This window comes from Aethalodelphis obliquidens, unplaced genomic scaffold, assembly GCF_003676395.1.
Source record: "Aethalodelphis obliquidens isolate GAN/ISIS:26980383/991018 unplaced genomic scaffold, ASM367639v1 scaffold8, whole genome shotgun sequence".
Taxonomy (NCBI): Eukaryota; Metazoa; Chordata; class Mammalia; order Artiodactyla; family Delphinidae; genus Aethalodelphis; species Aethalodelphis obliquidens.
In genome coordinates, this window is record NW_020837952.1 from 46602894 (window position 1) to 46619995 (window position 17102).

The 17102-nt window shown below is 44.0% G+C and overlaps 1 protein-coding gene across 1 annotated transcript in view; it reads left to right on the top strand.

Moving 5' to 3' along the window:
* Positions 1-1008: 1008 nt before the first annotated feature.
* The window catches only part of LOC113620340 (voltage-dependent anion-selective channel protein 3-like), a 64376-nt gene continuing 48282 nt past the window's right edge, over positions 1009-17102 (top strand). The window contains 2 exon segments of the mRNA XM_027106014.1: positions 1009-1127; positions 1850-1895. Coding sequence (XP_026961815.1) covers positions 1009-1127; positions 1850-1895 — 165 coding nt within the window.

The following is a 17102-nucleotide window of genomic DNA, read 5'->3' on the forward strand; positions in this document are numbered from 1 at the left end:
AACCAAAAGCAGCACTCGACGAAAGGTGTCCAAAATTAGTCAAGAGAAAATGCATAATCTTCCATCAGGATAACGCAAGGTGAGAAGCTATCAGAATGTAGAGAGAATGTTCAAAGGTGACGGGCAGCCACAAATGACTAAAGTCCAATATGAATCCCAATCTACCTCTTTCATCCACATTTCTTCTTTCAACCCTCCATTCTAGGCAGCCCGATCTCTTTATTATTCCCCATGCATCCTACTGCCCGGCCTTACAATATGAGGCTTATTTAAGTAGCCTACTGAAGATCACACAATGACTAAGAAGTAAAAACTCTGCATTTGAATCAAGTCTATTCTGACATCCTGGGTTTGCATCTCAGTCATGTGTTGAGAGTAAACTTAAAGTCTACCCTTCACGCTGTCCCCAAGCACCAAGTTCTCTATACTAGCTACTTAGTACCAGGTACGAAGCAGATAGTAATTTAATTCACTTCAACTGTTATGTTTTTAATGCTTGGAATGGAGTCTTAGATCAGCCACCTAGAAATTATGTAATGTTGGACAAATTACTTAACCCTCTGAGTCTGTTTCCTCATCCACAAAGTGAAATGATGAGTTTCTCACAGAGTTGATGTGATGACACTTTTTGGAAACAGGGCACAAGCTTGGACTGGAATAGACACACAATGAATATCAGGTCCACACATCAAGGAGACGAGAACAAGCCTTATGTTACTGGAGTAAGCAGGTGCCTAGCTGTATGATTACCAAGGTCCCAGGAAGCCCTTCCAGCCCTCAACCAGTCCCCTTACACACACACACACACACACACACACAGCTCACTGATGACTGAAGTCAGGGAGATGCCGGGATCCAGCCATGAGAAATGAGGTTGACAAGATCATGGATTTGAATAACCCACTTTGAGACAGAAGTAAGGGTTATGAGGTCCCATTCTGAGAGCAGTGGTACAGGAAGAGGAGGGAAGAAGGTAAAGGATGCTGGACGGGCTAGTGGTGGCAGGAGATGGGCACCACAGAGGGCCGTCGAGAAGTGAAAAGGGATGTGGTGGCCACTGAAGTGGCCCAGACATCCCTCAAAGGGACAAACGACAAACTCTGCTTGACCAGTGTGAAGAGTGAGCGGTGAGTATAAATGACCCAGAAGACCCAGGACAGGAATCACAGAAGACTGGAAAACCCTGATGGCCGACATGCCTATTTCACCTTATAAAGGGAACAAACCACCCACAACTCCTTGGCACAGGCAGTCCCAGGTAGGGGATGGGGGGAGCAGGAGAGATTTCACTCTATTTGGACCTCAGGGCAAAGGGTTGAGTCTATCATTCCTGGCCTATCAAAGACCCAATCTACGTGTACTCCCTCATCTCCTATGTATCACCTTACAATAAACAACCCTCCACAGGAACCCTCTATTTCTTATGACCAAAAGCAAAACAAACAACAAGAACACTATCTAAAATAGTGGCCTGAGCCAGGAACCCTTGAGAGAAAGAATGGCCATGTGAAGACTTCATGGCATGCCCAAAACACACATGCTCTGCCATCCCTCTCTGTCCTTGTGTGAATGCCCTTCATCCTTGTCACCACCTAGCAGACTCCTACTCATCCATCAAGACCCAGCTTAATTATTTACTGCCTTCTGTGCAAGCCTTCCTCCAGGACTACAGGAGGATTCAGCCATTCCCTCCCCAGCTGCAAGAGGTTTTCATGTTTCCATCCACTACAGTGTTTGCCTGTCTCCCCAACTAGGAAGTAAACTCTTCCTTTATTTTGTCACGTCATACTCCTCTGTGTACTATGGACTGTAGGCTATGACACGCACTGTGGTCCGTTAACCCTTCTAGCTCCAGCAGCAAACGCAATACATGGTACAGAGATGATGCCCAACAGGTACTGACAGTGACCAGCCCTGATCTCAGCTCTACTTTCCCCTTTGTTGCGCTTGTTTTTCCCAAGAAGTCCTGGGCTGGGGGTCTGCTCACATGGAGGTCTCTATAGCTTCAGAAATCTTGATTCCCCTTGCTGCCTTGATCTGGCCTTGCACTGAGAACATCAACGTCTACCAGTTTCTTTTAAGCTAATAAAGGTGTGTCTGCAGAATTCAAACCCCGTCCGGCCAGCGGCAAGAACTCTGTCTTCCTAAAGTGAAAGGTCGGGCACCTCTTGTGTCCCACCTCCCGTGTTCCTAGTTCACTTTTTGACCCAGCCCTTGCTGCGGCACCAACCGTGTCCAGGAATTATCTGGCAATCTCGTGTCTCATCCACACCCACATCTCTCACGTTTTCCATCACAGCCTCATCCAGCCATCTTGACACAGGTGCAAACCTAGAAGGAAAAGGGAATTAACACCCCATGGGACAACCCTGACCATCAGAAGACAGGAGCCAGTGAAAACAATGCCCCACCCTTTCATGTCTCAGTGGATTTTAAGGTGCCTTCCACACAGCTCTTAAAGGTCCCCAATGGGATTGCATTCCAGTTGCCCTCATCAGTAACCGGGGAACAATACACCCTCCAACTAGCTTTCCAATCTTCCCAATTTCCCTGTCTTACCCCCCCACACACACAACACACTCCTTGAAATTACTTCCCTAAATAAGCTACCTGCAAACAAGCCCTCATCCCAGGGCTCTGCTAAGACACGAGTTCACAATGGTTTGGATTGGAAAGTGCACGGGGAGTCAAACCGTCCACCGCAACAACTGCTCTCCTCTGCAGGTCAGCTTGGAAACAAGTCCCATTGTTATGAGGATTATGGAAGGAGCTGGTATCTAGCAGGCTCTCTTGGCTGGAAAAGCCCACACCTCTCGCTCCCAGAGAGGAAAATAACCCCAACTTTGAAATATGTGAGTCTGAAGAACTATCTTTGTATGGCAAGGCCATCTCCTACATCTAACTTGGCTCAGTATCCATAGCTAAGATACATGAATCCTCTCTTCTAAAGATGGCCCCCCATCGTCCAGTCCTTTCAGATGGTGGCTCCCAGTCACCTGGAGGCTTGTACGGCTTTTGCAAGGGCCCACGATAACTTATATGAGCATTGTGCTTTGTCTTCAGAGAGAATAAATGTCGCCTCGTTTTCATCTGACCAACTATGTATGTAGATGTGCTGTGATTAATCAAATAGAAATTCATTCCAAAATGTTACTGTATTATTTTCTCCGTCAATAATACATATCCTAGCATGAGGGGTATCTGCAAATTACTTTAACATTATAATGGGATGCCCATACTCCAAAAGCTTGACAACTCCTGCTTTAAGTGATATTAATATAAAACAATAATTGCTTAATAATATCTTCTGTGCATTGAATGCCTACATATATTATCTTAAACCTCTCAACAACCCTGCAAGACAGTATTATTAGTCTCGTTTTAGAGGTAAGAACACAGATTCAGAATGTGTAAGGGACTTGCCTAAGGCCACAGAGATAGTAAGTGATGAATGAAAGATCAAAAATCCAGGCTTCTGAAACCTTGTTGTCATTATCACTCATTCATTCATCTACTCACTGAACAGGCATGTTTGGGGACGTGGCATGTGCTACAGACTTTGGGTAAACATAGTGATTACCCAACCTCTGCTCCTCAAAAAATGTTCCCTCTGCCAATTTAATTCAATTATTCTGTCTTTCTACTCAGTTTAAGCAGGTTGAAAGGGTAACAGAATCTGACCTTCTCTTTTGGCTTATTTTCACAGCCCCCAAGACCTATTCTGCCTATCCTTTTTCAAGGATTTCTTGTTTTTTTATTATCTGTTTGTTCTCTGGCCTTTATCTCACCTACAAAGGAAGATGAAAGAGGAAGTAGGCCCAGTGATTTGAGTCTCTCCAGCCACCCCGACCCCTTCCTTTTGTCTGGGAGGAGAGCTTGGGTCTATAGAGAGGAATCAAAAAGTTGGCTACAACAGGGCCCTGTCACGCCCAGCCAGGCTTCCTCGAGGCACGGAGTGGGAGCAAGAGAGAAATGCACGGTCACATTTCCCAAGTGTGCCCTTCTCGTTCCAAAACCAGGGAGACATGCTTCCCTGGCCCCCTCCCCCATGCCTGCTCCCCTATTCACACCAAGTGACAGCCAACCGTGGGCGAGTCCTCCCTTTAAAATGCTACCAGTGAACAAACCCAGCAAACCCAGGCAGCCATCAACCTTGCCACTCACCAGAATGACCGTCAGCCCAGTGACACAGTAAGGCTGGACCGAATCGACTCTGAGTCACTTGAACTGTACGATTCACTAAGTACATTTATTTGTCACAATGGCTCTGGGTATTCCCTGACAGGGTGTCTCGTGATGAATGGCTGCTCGGGGGCAGAACGAACAGAAGTACTGTTCCCAGATCCATCAACAGATAGGACGTGGGTGAGCTAAGTGCCAAGAGAATCACAAGACATCTCCAGGAAATATTCTCGGGGACACCTTTGCTGTCACAGTGGCAAGAGAAGCTCAGCATTACAGCACCTGAATCTGGTTTTGATCAGCGCTGCCTCCTCTCGAGTCCAAGAAAGGCTAATGACAAAACACACCTGGCCCGGCTGCTAGGTTAACTACCGGCTCCATTAGATGGGGTTCTTGAGTCTTAAAGGAGCTGTGTGGCAAATGCTCTTTGCCTCAGCAATTCAGCTCTTCTGGGGATATATCTTAAGGCATGCAGACATTTCACTACAAAGCTGTTCATCGCAGCATGACGATGATGGTGATGATGACGACAGCAGGTCAAGCTTGGCACTGGTCGATGCACTTCATGTCTATTAACTCAGTTTATCTTCATAACAACCCCATCACGTAAATGCTGTTATTGTTACCACTTTACAAATGAGGAAACGGAAACATCAGTTAATAAATTTCTCACTATTACACAGCCAGTAAGAGGCAGAACTGGGCACGTGGCCCTGGCGGTCTGATTTCAGAGACTGCTCTCTTAACCAACTATGCTATTTGCAAGAAGCCAATCATCCTGGTGTGTTTCGTCTTTCAACTATGCAGAACTTTCCAATTTACACCTTTTAGTCCTCAAGAAAGAATAACAGAGAATCAGTAATGATATTCCTATAACAGAATTACCAAGCTATCTTTGGGGAGAAATAATATAATCCTCAGGCAGAGTAAGACATAGTTCGCTTTTCTGAAGTATATTTAAGCTACTCTGGCTTCCTGGCTTGCAACAGCCTGCTGTATTCTCACATGGTGAAGGGAGAGGTCATCTCTGTCACGTCTCTTCTTCTAAGGGCACTAATTCCAGTCTTAAGGGCTCCACCCTCATGACCTTAGTACCTCCCAAAGGCCCCACCTCCAATTCCTATCACACAGAGGGTTAGGTCTTCAATTACATGAATGTTAGGGGGACACAACATTCAGTCCATAGCACCAAGACTCAGAGAAGTTAAGAAATGTGTTCAAAGTCACACAGCCAGTGAGTGGTAGAGCCAAAGTTCAAATGTTGTGAACCCAAAACTCAACATTCTTTCTACCATTTTATGTTTCTAAAGGACCACGAGAGTTTGTACCTAAAAAAAAGCACCAATGCAAACTAGCTTTAATACTTAATCCCATGGTCTTATGAAAACCAATAAATGCCTACCCTCCAAGTACCTGAGAGCTTCCATGAACGACATGACCTAAAAATGGAGATGATTCGCATCCCTTACTTATATTTCGTCTCAGACGATCCCAATAAAAAGTAGCTCAAGATCCCAACCTTTGCACCCAGTTACTTCACTCTTCTCTTTACCACTATTGACGGCCACAAATATTAAGTTTTAGTGAATCCTCTATGATTTCTTTTGATAAACAAGGATATAACTCTAAGGTGGATTTCCGCAGAATGCAATGCCTGTAATGCTAGATTTTGTTGATCTATTCATGGAAGTGCTGTGATGGCCTTCTCGGTTAATGAACTATTTCAACCGTGCCTTAGCACACCCTCTGTTCTAAGGATATTCACTGCCAGGTAAACACCCCATTCTGAACGATACCACCACATAAACAAACTGCACTGAGCACAAAAACCCACCGGTCTGGGCTGGCAGCAGGAGATAGCCAGGGATGCGGGGTTTGAGAATATGAGCTCTACAGGCTACTCTCTGGAGTGTACTGCAGGGTCCGAGTCCTGCTCTTCAGAAGCCTGGCAGCTGGAATAAATGCATTTCCACAGATTATTTCAACCTGCAATTTGCATAAATCTGATTCCTTCTACAATGTTTGGCTATTTCAGTGGTGCGGCAGTACCAGCCCTCCACTGGAGCACTGAACTCCCAGCGCTTTTTAACTTCTGCTTCCCTCACCTCCCCCTGCCCTGAAAAGCTATTTCCCAAAATTTCCTTTACGGTCACCTTCTGTCCTCGTTCTCCCTTGGATAGCATTACCCCTCTGACACTGTCAGAATTCTCCCCAGAGACCCAGGGAATGGGTCTTAGAAATGTACTTGTGCAATCACCCCGTCTTGGTTCTGCTTCAGTCAATACGCTTGGGGCACAAGTTATTAAAAAGTGTATTACCGACTTGACCTTAGGCTTGGAAAGTACAAAGGAGGCTGCTCTTGACACAGCCAGCGGAGACGCTGAAAATAATCAAGCCCGGGATGGGAACGTTTCCATTTCATCCTTTTCAGAGTTTCCGAAGGTAAACCGTGCCAGGCAATCAGAATTACCAGGAAGTGTCTGCAGAATTGTCCTGGAGGCCCTTCTCTTCTGGAATCCAAACTGTCACCAGCACATGGAGCCGGCTGACGTATGAAGAGTGGGATGGGGGCCTCTGGTATTCTGCGAAGGCGGCGGCGCACGCTGGGGGCCCCCTGGGCGGGCGTGCTGGCGACTCTGGGCTCTGCCAGGCTTGCTCTCCCTGCAGCTTGCCCCTGCCTCCCAGCAGGAGCGACCCGGGCTTGGAAAAGGTTAACTAGCACAAACAGCCATCATTTGTGCCGAGTGGGAAAGCCCCATGTGTTGCCCCAGCTTCTCTTTATGCGGCGTGCGGGGTGGATTTTCTCTGTCGTTCAGCCCGTTGGCACGAGGTAGGTGCCCAGCAGGCTTCTGCTTTAGGGACGGGAAGGGCCGGACTCCAGGCGAGTGTGCAGGAGGCAGAGAAAGGAAGCCATCCATCGGCAACCCTCCCGTTTCCAACCCGGGGGAGGTGAGGGGTGGAGGGGGTCGGCAGAGAAGTTGGGGTGGGTGTCGCAGCAGAATAGCTCTTCAGTGTGCGCTGAATAAAGGCGTTCACCTCGACCTAATCGGTTCAAATGCTCTGTTTTCAGACCCCATCTGCTTATCTCGAGCGAAGTTTGGGGAACAGCTCCGTCCTATTGTGAGCCCATCATTTTGCAAATCTATTCCCGTCAGAGCTCTCATTATAGCAGATGTCAGCGGAGGAATCCGAGCTGTCGGGGACCGCCAACCATGAAAAGGAGGGGCCCGGGGGCGGCGAGGCAAACAAAACAGCCGCCCCCAAAAACGTAAACAGGCCTGTGTGTCACAATATTTTCCCACATCGCCCGGCCATTCCAGGGGACTTATTTCCAAAAGAAAGGGGGGGGCGGGGGGTAATGACTGTAACAATACAGAGGCAGAAGCCGTCAAGTTCATTTCCTCCAAGTGGAAGGATTCGTAACCTCTTCCTAAAATCATCTTTCTCTGCAACAAAAGTTGATCATATGTTCATTCCTTATCAGAGACGTTCTTGCTAACATTAAAAATGGTGCACTAACTTTTAGTCTGGGCAGCAATCAATGTAAAGAAGTTGAATTCTTTTAGTTTCTTTTTTTTTTTTTTTAAAATAAATCCTGCCTCCCCCTGGATTGTGATCAACACAAGACCTAACGTTTTGCACCTTGTAGAACGGAGAGCACAATTCCTTGCCAGCCCTGTCCTCTCGTCAGAACATTAGGATAACCCACGTAGGATAACCCAGGAGGGCCATCTGTAGCAGCAGGACGTGGTCAAGCGCTGCTTACTTTGGGAGTAGTTTGTCTAAACAGAGTTTCCCGTTGTCAAAGGAAAGCGGAGTAGGGTTTGGGAACCGGAAATATTGAAGGATCTGGATTTTGCCCCTGCTCATTTCAGAGGTTTGAGTGGCAAGTTCTTCTCACTATATTTTAGGTAAAAGAATATTAACCTGGGAACTATTAAAAATTAGCATTCATCAAAACATATTAATTCCTGGACCCTGAGAGACTTCCCTGAACTCCCACCCAACATCAAAGCCCCCCAGTGATTTTGTTTGAAGACTAAAGCCCTCCCCATATGTGCAAACAGGAGCTTGAGTCAGTCACACCAGCTCTTTGTTGAAAAGAAGACAAATCCTTAAAAGTATGTGCTGGTTCTTTAAGTTTTATTTTACTCAAAACTTTAAAAGCCGCATTAGGAGGAATTGTGGGATTAAAGTTTTGACATAACTTGGGTTGTGATGTTTGGTGGGCTTGTTTTTCTATTTTTAAGACCAAATGATTAGGCAGACTCCAGTGCTATGGCCCATCTGTGAAGTGTTACCCACACGTCCCATAAACACACCTATAAACAAGAATCCTTTACAAGCATAGCCTGTTCTAGGCGTCACAGAAACTCACTTAACTGTCACGACAACACTCCAAGGAGGCCAGTGAAATGTTAGTACTCCTATATAGTTGAGGAAAAATGAGGCCCTGGAAGAGCTGTGGTTTAAACTTGTGTCTTAATTTTTTTTTAACATCATTATTGGAGTATAATTGCTTTACAATGGTGTGTTAGTTTCTGCTGTATAACAAAGTGAATCAGTTATACATATACATATGTTCCCATATCTCTTCCCTCTTGCGTCTCCCTCCCTCCCACCCTCCCTATCCCACCCCTCTAGGTGGTCACAAAGCACCGAGCTGATCTCCCTGTGCTATGCGGCTGCTTCCCACTAGCTATCTATTTTACGTTTGGTAGTGTATATATGTTCATGCCTCTCTCCCACTTTGTCACAGCTTACCCTTCCCCCTCCCCATATCCTCAAGTCCATTCTCTAGTAGGTCTGTCTCTTTATTCCCGTCTTGCCCCTAGGTTCTTCATGACCATTTTTTTTTCCGATTCCATATATATGTGTTAGCATACGGTATTTGTTTTTCTCTTTCTGACTTACTTCACTCTGTATGACAGACTCTAGGTCCATCCACCTCACTACAAATAACTCAATTTCGTTTCTTTTTATGGCTGAGTAACATCCCATTGTATATATGTGCCACATCTTCTTTATCCATTCGTCTATTGATGGACACTTAGGTTGCTTCCATCTCCTGGCTATTGTAAACAGAGCTGCAATGAACATTGTGGTACATGACTCTTTTTGAATTATTAAACCTGTGTCTTTCCTCTACATCCTATGTATGAAAAGCCCCAGAAATTTTCACACCCATTTGCATCACGGAATACCAAACAGCCACAAAAAATTAAACAAACAGGTAAGAGATGACTATTTATCAAGACAATAAAATGTTTACAGCATACAAAATGGAAAAAAGCCTGATACCAAAAGTATGTATAGTGCGATGCCAATTTGTTTTATAAATGGATTTATACCTAGGTTAGAAATATGTACCAAAATATTCACTGTGGTTGTCACTGAATGGTTAGAATTTTACTTTCTTTTCTATAGTTACTTTGAATTTAAAACATTTTATACCTTAAACTTGTAAAACAGTTATTTTGTCTATCAGGGGGAAAAAGTATTTATTTGTTCTCAAGGAGAGCAAATTTGATAAGAAAGGAAAATAGCTCTATTTTATCTTGTTTAATTTTCCACAAACTCCAGAAATTTCTTGGCTTTCAGATCTACGACCTCCACAGCAAAATCAAACATTGTCATCTGCCATTTGACTGATATGCTTATTAAATTATCATTAGTACTTGTGACCTACTATGTGACCGAATGCAGGCAAATGAGGATGACCGCTGTGTCCCTGTCCCGGGGTCTCCCGGCTTGCCAGCCTTCTCTTAACAACGGGGTGAGGCACAGGGAATTGTGTGTCTGCTGACAGGACTGGAACCAATGCCAATCACACTAAAGCTCGGCCTTCAGTTCAGTCCTTCACAGGATGCGATTCCTTTCAGGCCGACTCTGCCAACAGAGTGAGCTCCTGAATATATCCCTGCTGCATTTCATAACACTAATGATGTAAATGAATATTGAGCCTCGGATATTCACTTGGAGCAACAATGCCGGTTATGTCCCCTAACTCAGTAATCACTGCGCTTGTTAAATGCTATGGTGATTTGTCATGGCTAAAAACGGCAAATTCATTTTGGGGAGCTTGAATTTTCTCAAATTGTCCCTTCAGATTTCCAGCCAGGAATTCACTCTGGCAGTATAAACTTTAGTATTTGTAAGAGCCCAGAAGATGGTCTGGCTCATCTGCTGTTCACTAGCTCAGTGATTTCAGCAGCTGCTGTCTTCATTATTGTTCTTTTCCACTGTGCTTTTTTGGCCCTCATGGGTCTTAGTTGAGAAACATCCTCTCCCTGGTCCCTATTTTCTATGAAAAAGTCCCCTGGATGACCTCAGGGTCTAGGTAAATAGTAAAACTACGGTGCCAGGCATGTGTGGGGAACCAAAGCACATCCTGTACTCAGAATATTGATGTTTTTGAAGCTACTTTTTTGAAAACCACATTTTCTGAGATGTTTACAGCACACAGTTGAAGTGGAAATATGTGAAAGGGACATTTTTTAGGGCCAAAAGGTTCAAAGGTCAGCAACTTGATCTTGTTCAAGTGCACAATACTTGTCAAGCTACAAATTTTCAAATCATAGGATCAGATACTGATTCACTGAAAACACATAGTATAGGCTGACATTCTACCACCCTCCTTCTCAATAAACGATAACCCTCCAACACTGGCATTTTATGGGCAGAGGGATGCTTTGTGTGGAGTCATGCCTAGGTCTGAACACCAGCCCAGCACTTGCTAATGGCGTTGTCATGGTGAGTCAATTTCTCTAAGTCTCAGTTTCCCTGTCAGCTAAATAGGGCTAATATAATACCTACTTCATAGGGTTACTGTGCAAATTAAATGAAGTATGTTAAATGCTTAGCCCCACACCTAGTCCCATGCCTGGGCATATAGTGAGCACACAATAAATTCTTTACTTCAATCTACAAAATGTATTAAGGCCTTATTATCTCCAAAAATACCCTCGTAGAGTTTACATTCTGATGGATGTTAACAGTTTTATCAAAATTCTTTGAGGATTATTTAAAGATTCTTCTTGTACCAGAAATACCCGCCAGTCCCCAGCCTAGAGATAGAGTTAGATTTCAAATAAATATCACAGCAATTATCCTGAGGCTCTATACACCCAACTTACATGCTCTGGAAGAGGGGAAAGGAGAAGGAGGATATTGGGATACCTCATAATCACATCATCCTCCTATTCCTGCAATTACACTCCCAAATACTTGCCCAAGCATGACCCAGAGGATCTATGACCCATTAGAACCCCACCACTGCTTCCCAGATACTGCACTAGCCTTGGATAAGAAGAGCTAGATATGCAGCATCAATCCCAACCCTGTGTCACAAGTAGAACTGAGGGCATTCATTCATTCATTCATTCATTCATTCCACAAACATTTACTTCACATTTACTATGCACTAGTCACTGTCCCAGAGATAAAGCAATGGAAACAGATTGTACCCTGCCCTCAAGAAACTTACAGTACAGTTACAGAATGTGTCAAATGAACAATCAGTTAAAATAACCTGTAATAAGTGGTATGAGACAAATTCTCCATGGGTCTCTCAAATTTCTGCATGCCTTGTGAGCAGAAACATTCACTGCCCTTTTGCTCAGACTATCTTTTCAAGAATGCTTGCAGAGCAAACAGCCTTGGGAGATAGAAAGAGTATTTCCCTCCAGAGAAAGGACAAGTTTTTTTACTGTCCAGTAAAATAAATATAAAGGCTCTCCCCGAATAAATTTTGGGCAGGTTTACTTGCAACCCATTATAAAAGATTCAGCTTCTCTAAGTCCAGGGTTCTGCCCCTGTAATACAACGCCCTGCATGTGCAAGTGTCACCTGACCCTCATTACCTCACGCTGTAGAAACTGAACTCAGAGAACCAGTAAGTACAAGAAAATGATACTCTGGCAGCTGCTATTTCTGTGAGCGATAAGCCTTCCTTTGTCTTTGACCCAGGAGTCTGTGTCCTCTAGGAGACTGGGGCAGACTAACATTTTCGAGTAGTCTTCCCAGAAGTAGGGATTGAGAGGCCAAATCCTGAAGGCTGTGTAGAGTTCACTTATCAAAGGGGAAGGGAAGTTGCCTCAGATGGAAAGAACGGCGTGGATATTGTTTTCCTGAAAGCTCGAAATGGCTTTCCTGACCTTCACCCACCCCCACACCCTGTAATAGATCCCTCACTGCTTGAAATACCTAAAATGGTTTCTGTTTTCCTGGCCCAAAACTTACTGATACAAAGAGACTGGCGAAGCAAGAGAGGACAGGATCGTTTATGGAATGAAGCATGGAGGCAACGGAGATGGGGATGGGATTCAGAGTTTGAGTGAAGGAGGGGCCTTAAAGAGGTGCAGGAATCCTTCCTTAATTATCTCAGAAGAGAAAGAAACCAGGATGAGTATGAACAAATCCAGGGGAAAAGGAGGGCATGGTGTCCAAAAAGTCTTTTCTCTCTCAGAAACAATAATCATAATTGCTAACATTTACTGATCCCCTAATCCATGCCAAACAATGATTTAAGGACTTTAAATGTATTAGCTCATTTAATGTTCACCAAGATGTAATAAGTATAATTATTATACCTCCATATTACAAAGAAGGGAACTAAGATACAGAGAGATTGAGTGCAGAGCCAGAATTTTAACTTGGGGAATCCATCTCCAGATATACATATATAGATAGAAATAGAGATCGAGACAGAGATAGACATATACTCAGTAGCACAGAATTTGATTTAAATGATCCTCAGTTCTTGTTTATTTATTACTTTTATAAGGAAAAATCACCTATCTACCCACCATCCAATACATGAGCTAGAATACTAAGTTACATTTACTTATGTGCTTCTCCAGTTCTGTTCACATACCTCTCCCCATCTGAAATGACTGTTATACTGGATCTTGTCTTCATCAAACCTTTACTTTTTAAATATAGTCTGAAGACATACATCTGGGAGACCTTGAAGATGGCAGAGGAGTAAGACATGGAGATCACCTTCCTTCCCACAAATACATCAGAAATACATTTACATGTGTAACAACTCCTGCAGAACACCTACTGAACGCTGGTAGAAGACCTCAGACCCCCCAAAAGGCAAGAAACTGCCCACGTACCTGGGTAGGGCAAAAGAAAAAAGAAAAAACAGAAACAAAGGAATAGGGACGGGACCTGCACCTCTGGGAGGGAGCTGTGAAGGAGGAAAAGTTTCCACACACTGGGAAGGCCCTTCACTGGCGGAGATGGGGGTGTCGGTGGGGGGGAAGCTTCAGAGCCACAGAGGAGAGCACAGCAACAGGGGTGCGGAGGGCAAAGCGGAGAGATTCCCGCATGGAGGATCAGTGCCAACCGGCACTCACCAGCCCGAGAGGCTTGTCTGCTCCCCCACCAGGATGGGCAGGGCCTGGGAGTTGAGGCTCAGGCTTCGGAGGTCAGATCCCAGGGAGAGGACTGGGGTTGGCTGCGTGAACACAGCCTGAAGGGGCTAGTGCGCCACGGCTAGCCGGGAGGGAGTCCGGGAAAAAGTCTGGAGCTGCCTAAGAGGCAAGAGACCATTGTTCCGGGGGGTGCAGGAGAGGGGATTCAGAGCACTGCCTAAACGAGCTCCAGAGATGGGCGCAAGCCGCGGCTATCAGCACAGACACCAGAGATGGGCATGAGATGCTAAGGTTGCTGCTGCAGCCACCAAGAAGCCTGTGTGCGAGCACAGGTCACTGTCAACACCTCCCCTCCCAGGAGCCTGTGCAGCCCGCCACTGCCAGGGTCCCGTGATCCAGGGACAATTTCCCCGGTAGAACACACGGCGTGCCTCAGGCTATCGCAACGTCACACCAGCCTCTGCCGCCGCTGACTCACCCCACATTCCACACCACTCCATCCCCCTGGCCTCAGTGATCCAGAACCCCTAATCAGCTGCTCCTTTAACCCCATCCTGTCTGGGCGAAGAACAGACACCCTCAGGTGACCTACACGCACAGGCGGGGCCAAATCCAAAGCTGAACCCCGGGAGCTGTGCGAACAAAGAAGAGAAAGGGGAATCTCTCCCAGCAGCCTCAGGAGCAGCTGATTAAATCTCCACAATCAACCTGATGTACCTGCATCTGTGGAATAACTGAAGAGACAATGAATCATCCCAAAATTGAAGCAGCAGACTTTGGGAGCAAATGTAGACTTCGGGTTTGCTTTCTGCATCTAATTTGTTTCTGGTTTTATGTTTACCTTAGTTTAGTATTTAGAGTTTATTATCATTGATAGACTTGTTTATTGATTTTGTTGCTCTCTTTTTTTTTTAATATATAGATTTTTTTTCCTTTTTCTCTTTCTGTGAGTGTGTATGTGGATGCTTCTTTGTGTGATTTTCTCTGTATAGCTTTGCTTTTACCATTTGTCCTAGGGTTCTGTCTGTCTGTTTTTTTTGGGGGGGGTTGTTTGTTTGTTTGTTTTAGTATAGTTGTTAGTGCTTATTATCATTGGTGGATTTGTTTTTTGATTTCGTTCCTCTCTTCTTTCTTTCTCTCTTTTTTATTATTACTTTTTTATTTTTTTATTTTTAATAACTATTATATTTTATTTTTCCTCCCTTCCTTCATTACTTCCTTCCTTTCCCTCCCTTCCTTCCTTCCTTCCTTTCTTTCTTTCGTTCTTTCATTCTTTATTTCTTTTTCTCCCTTTTCTTCTGAGCCAGATGGCTGACAGGGCCTTGGTGCTCTGGCCAGGTGTCAGGCCTGTGCCTATGAGGTGGGAGACCTGAGTTCAAGACATTTGTCCACCAGAGACCTCCCAGCTCCACGTAATATCAAATGGTGAAAGCTCTCCCAGAGATCTCCATCTCAGTGCTAAGACCCAGCTCCACTCAATGACCAGCAAGCTACAGTGCTGGACACCCTATGCCAAACAACTAGCACGACAGGAACACAACCCCATCCATTAGCAGAGAGGCTGCCTAAAATCACAATAAGGTCACAAACACCCCAAAACACACCAACGGACGTGGTTCTGCCCACCAGAAAGACAAGATCCAGCCCCATCCACCAGAACATAGGCACTAGTACCCTCCACCAGGAAGCCTACACAACCCACTGAACCAACCTTAGCCAGTAGGGTCAGACACCAAAAACAACAGGAACAACGAACCTGCAGCCTGTGAAAAGGAGACCCCAAACACAGTAAGATAAGCAAAATGAGAAGACAGAAAAACACACAGCAGATGAAGGAGCAAGGTAAAAACTCAACAGACCAAACAAATGAAGAGGAAATAGGCAGTCTACCTGAAAAAGAATTGAGTAATGATAGTAAAGATGATCCAAAATCTAGGAAACAGAATGGAGAAAATACAAGAAACGTTTAACAAGGACCTAGAAGAACTAAAGAGCAAACAAATAATGATGACCAACACAATAAATGAACTTAAAAATTCTCTAGAAGGGATCAATAGCAGAATAACTGAGGCAAAAGAACAGATACGTAACCTGGAAGATAAAATAGTGGAAATAACTACCACAGAGCAGAATAAAGAAAAAAGAATGAAAAGAATTGAGGACAGTCTCAGAGATCTCTGGGACAACACTCAACGCACCAACATTCTAATAATAGGGGTCTCAGAAGAAGAAGAGAAAAAGAAAGGGACTGAAAAAATATGTGAAGAGATTACAGTTGAAAACTTCCTTAATATGGGAAAGGAAATAATCAAGTCCAGGAAGCGCAAAGAGTCCCATACAGGATAAATCCAAGACACATATTAATCAAACTATCAAAAATTAAATACAAAAAAAGTATTAAAAGCAGCAAGGGAAAAAAAAAAACCATACAAGGGAATCCCCATAAGGTTAACAGCTGATCTTTCAGCAGAAACTCTGCAAGCAAGTAGGGAGCGGCAGGACATATTTCAAGTGATGAAAGAGAAAAATCTACAACCAAGATTACTCTAACCAGCAAGGATCTCATTCACATTTGATATAGAAATTAAAACCTTTACAGACAAACAAAGGCTAAAATAATCCAGCACCACCAAACCAGCTTTACAACAAATGCTAAAGGAACTTTTCTAGGCAGGAAACACAAGAGAAGGAAAAGACCTACAATAACAAACCCAAAACAATTAAGAAAATGCTAATAGGAACATACATATCGATAACTACCTTAAATATAAATGGATTGAATGCTCCAACCAAAAGACACAAACTGGCTGAATGGATACAAAAACAAGACCCATATATATGCTGTCTAAAAGAGACCCACTTTAGACCTAGGGACACGTACAGACTGAAAGTGAGGGGATGGAAAAAGATATTCCATGCAAATGGAAATCAAAAGGAAGCTGAAGTAGCAATTCTCATATCAGACAAAATAGACTTTAAAATGAAGACTATTACAAGAGATAAAGAAGGACACTACATAATGAACAAGGGATCGATCCAAGAAGAAGATATAACAATTGTAAATATTTATGCACCCAACATAGAAGCACCTCAATATATAAGGCAAATGCTAACAGCCATAAAAGAGGAAATCGACAGTAGCACAATCGTAGTAGGGGACTTTAACACCCCACTTTCACCAATGGACAGATCATCCAAAATGAAAATAAAAAAGGAAACACAAGCTTTAAATGATACATTAAACAAGATGGACTTAATTGATATTTATAGGACATTCCATCCAAAAACAACAGAATACACTTTCTTCTCAAGTGCTCGTGGAACATTCTCCAGCATAGATCATATCGTGGGTCACAAATCAAGCCTTGGTAAATTTAAGAAAACTGAAATTGTATCAAGTATATTTTCTGACCACAACGCTATGAGACTAGATATCAATTACAGGGGAAAATATGTAAAAAACACAAACACATGGAGGCTAAACAATACACTACTAAATAACCAAGAGATCACTGATTTCTTCAGTGATCTCTTGGT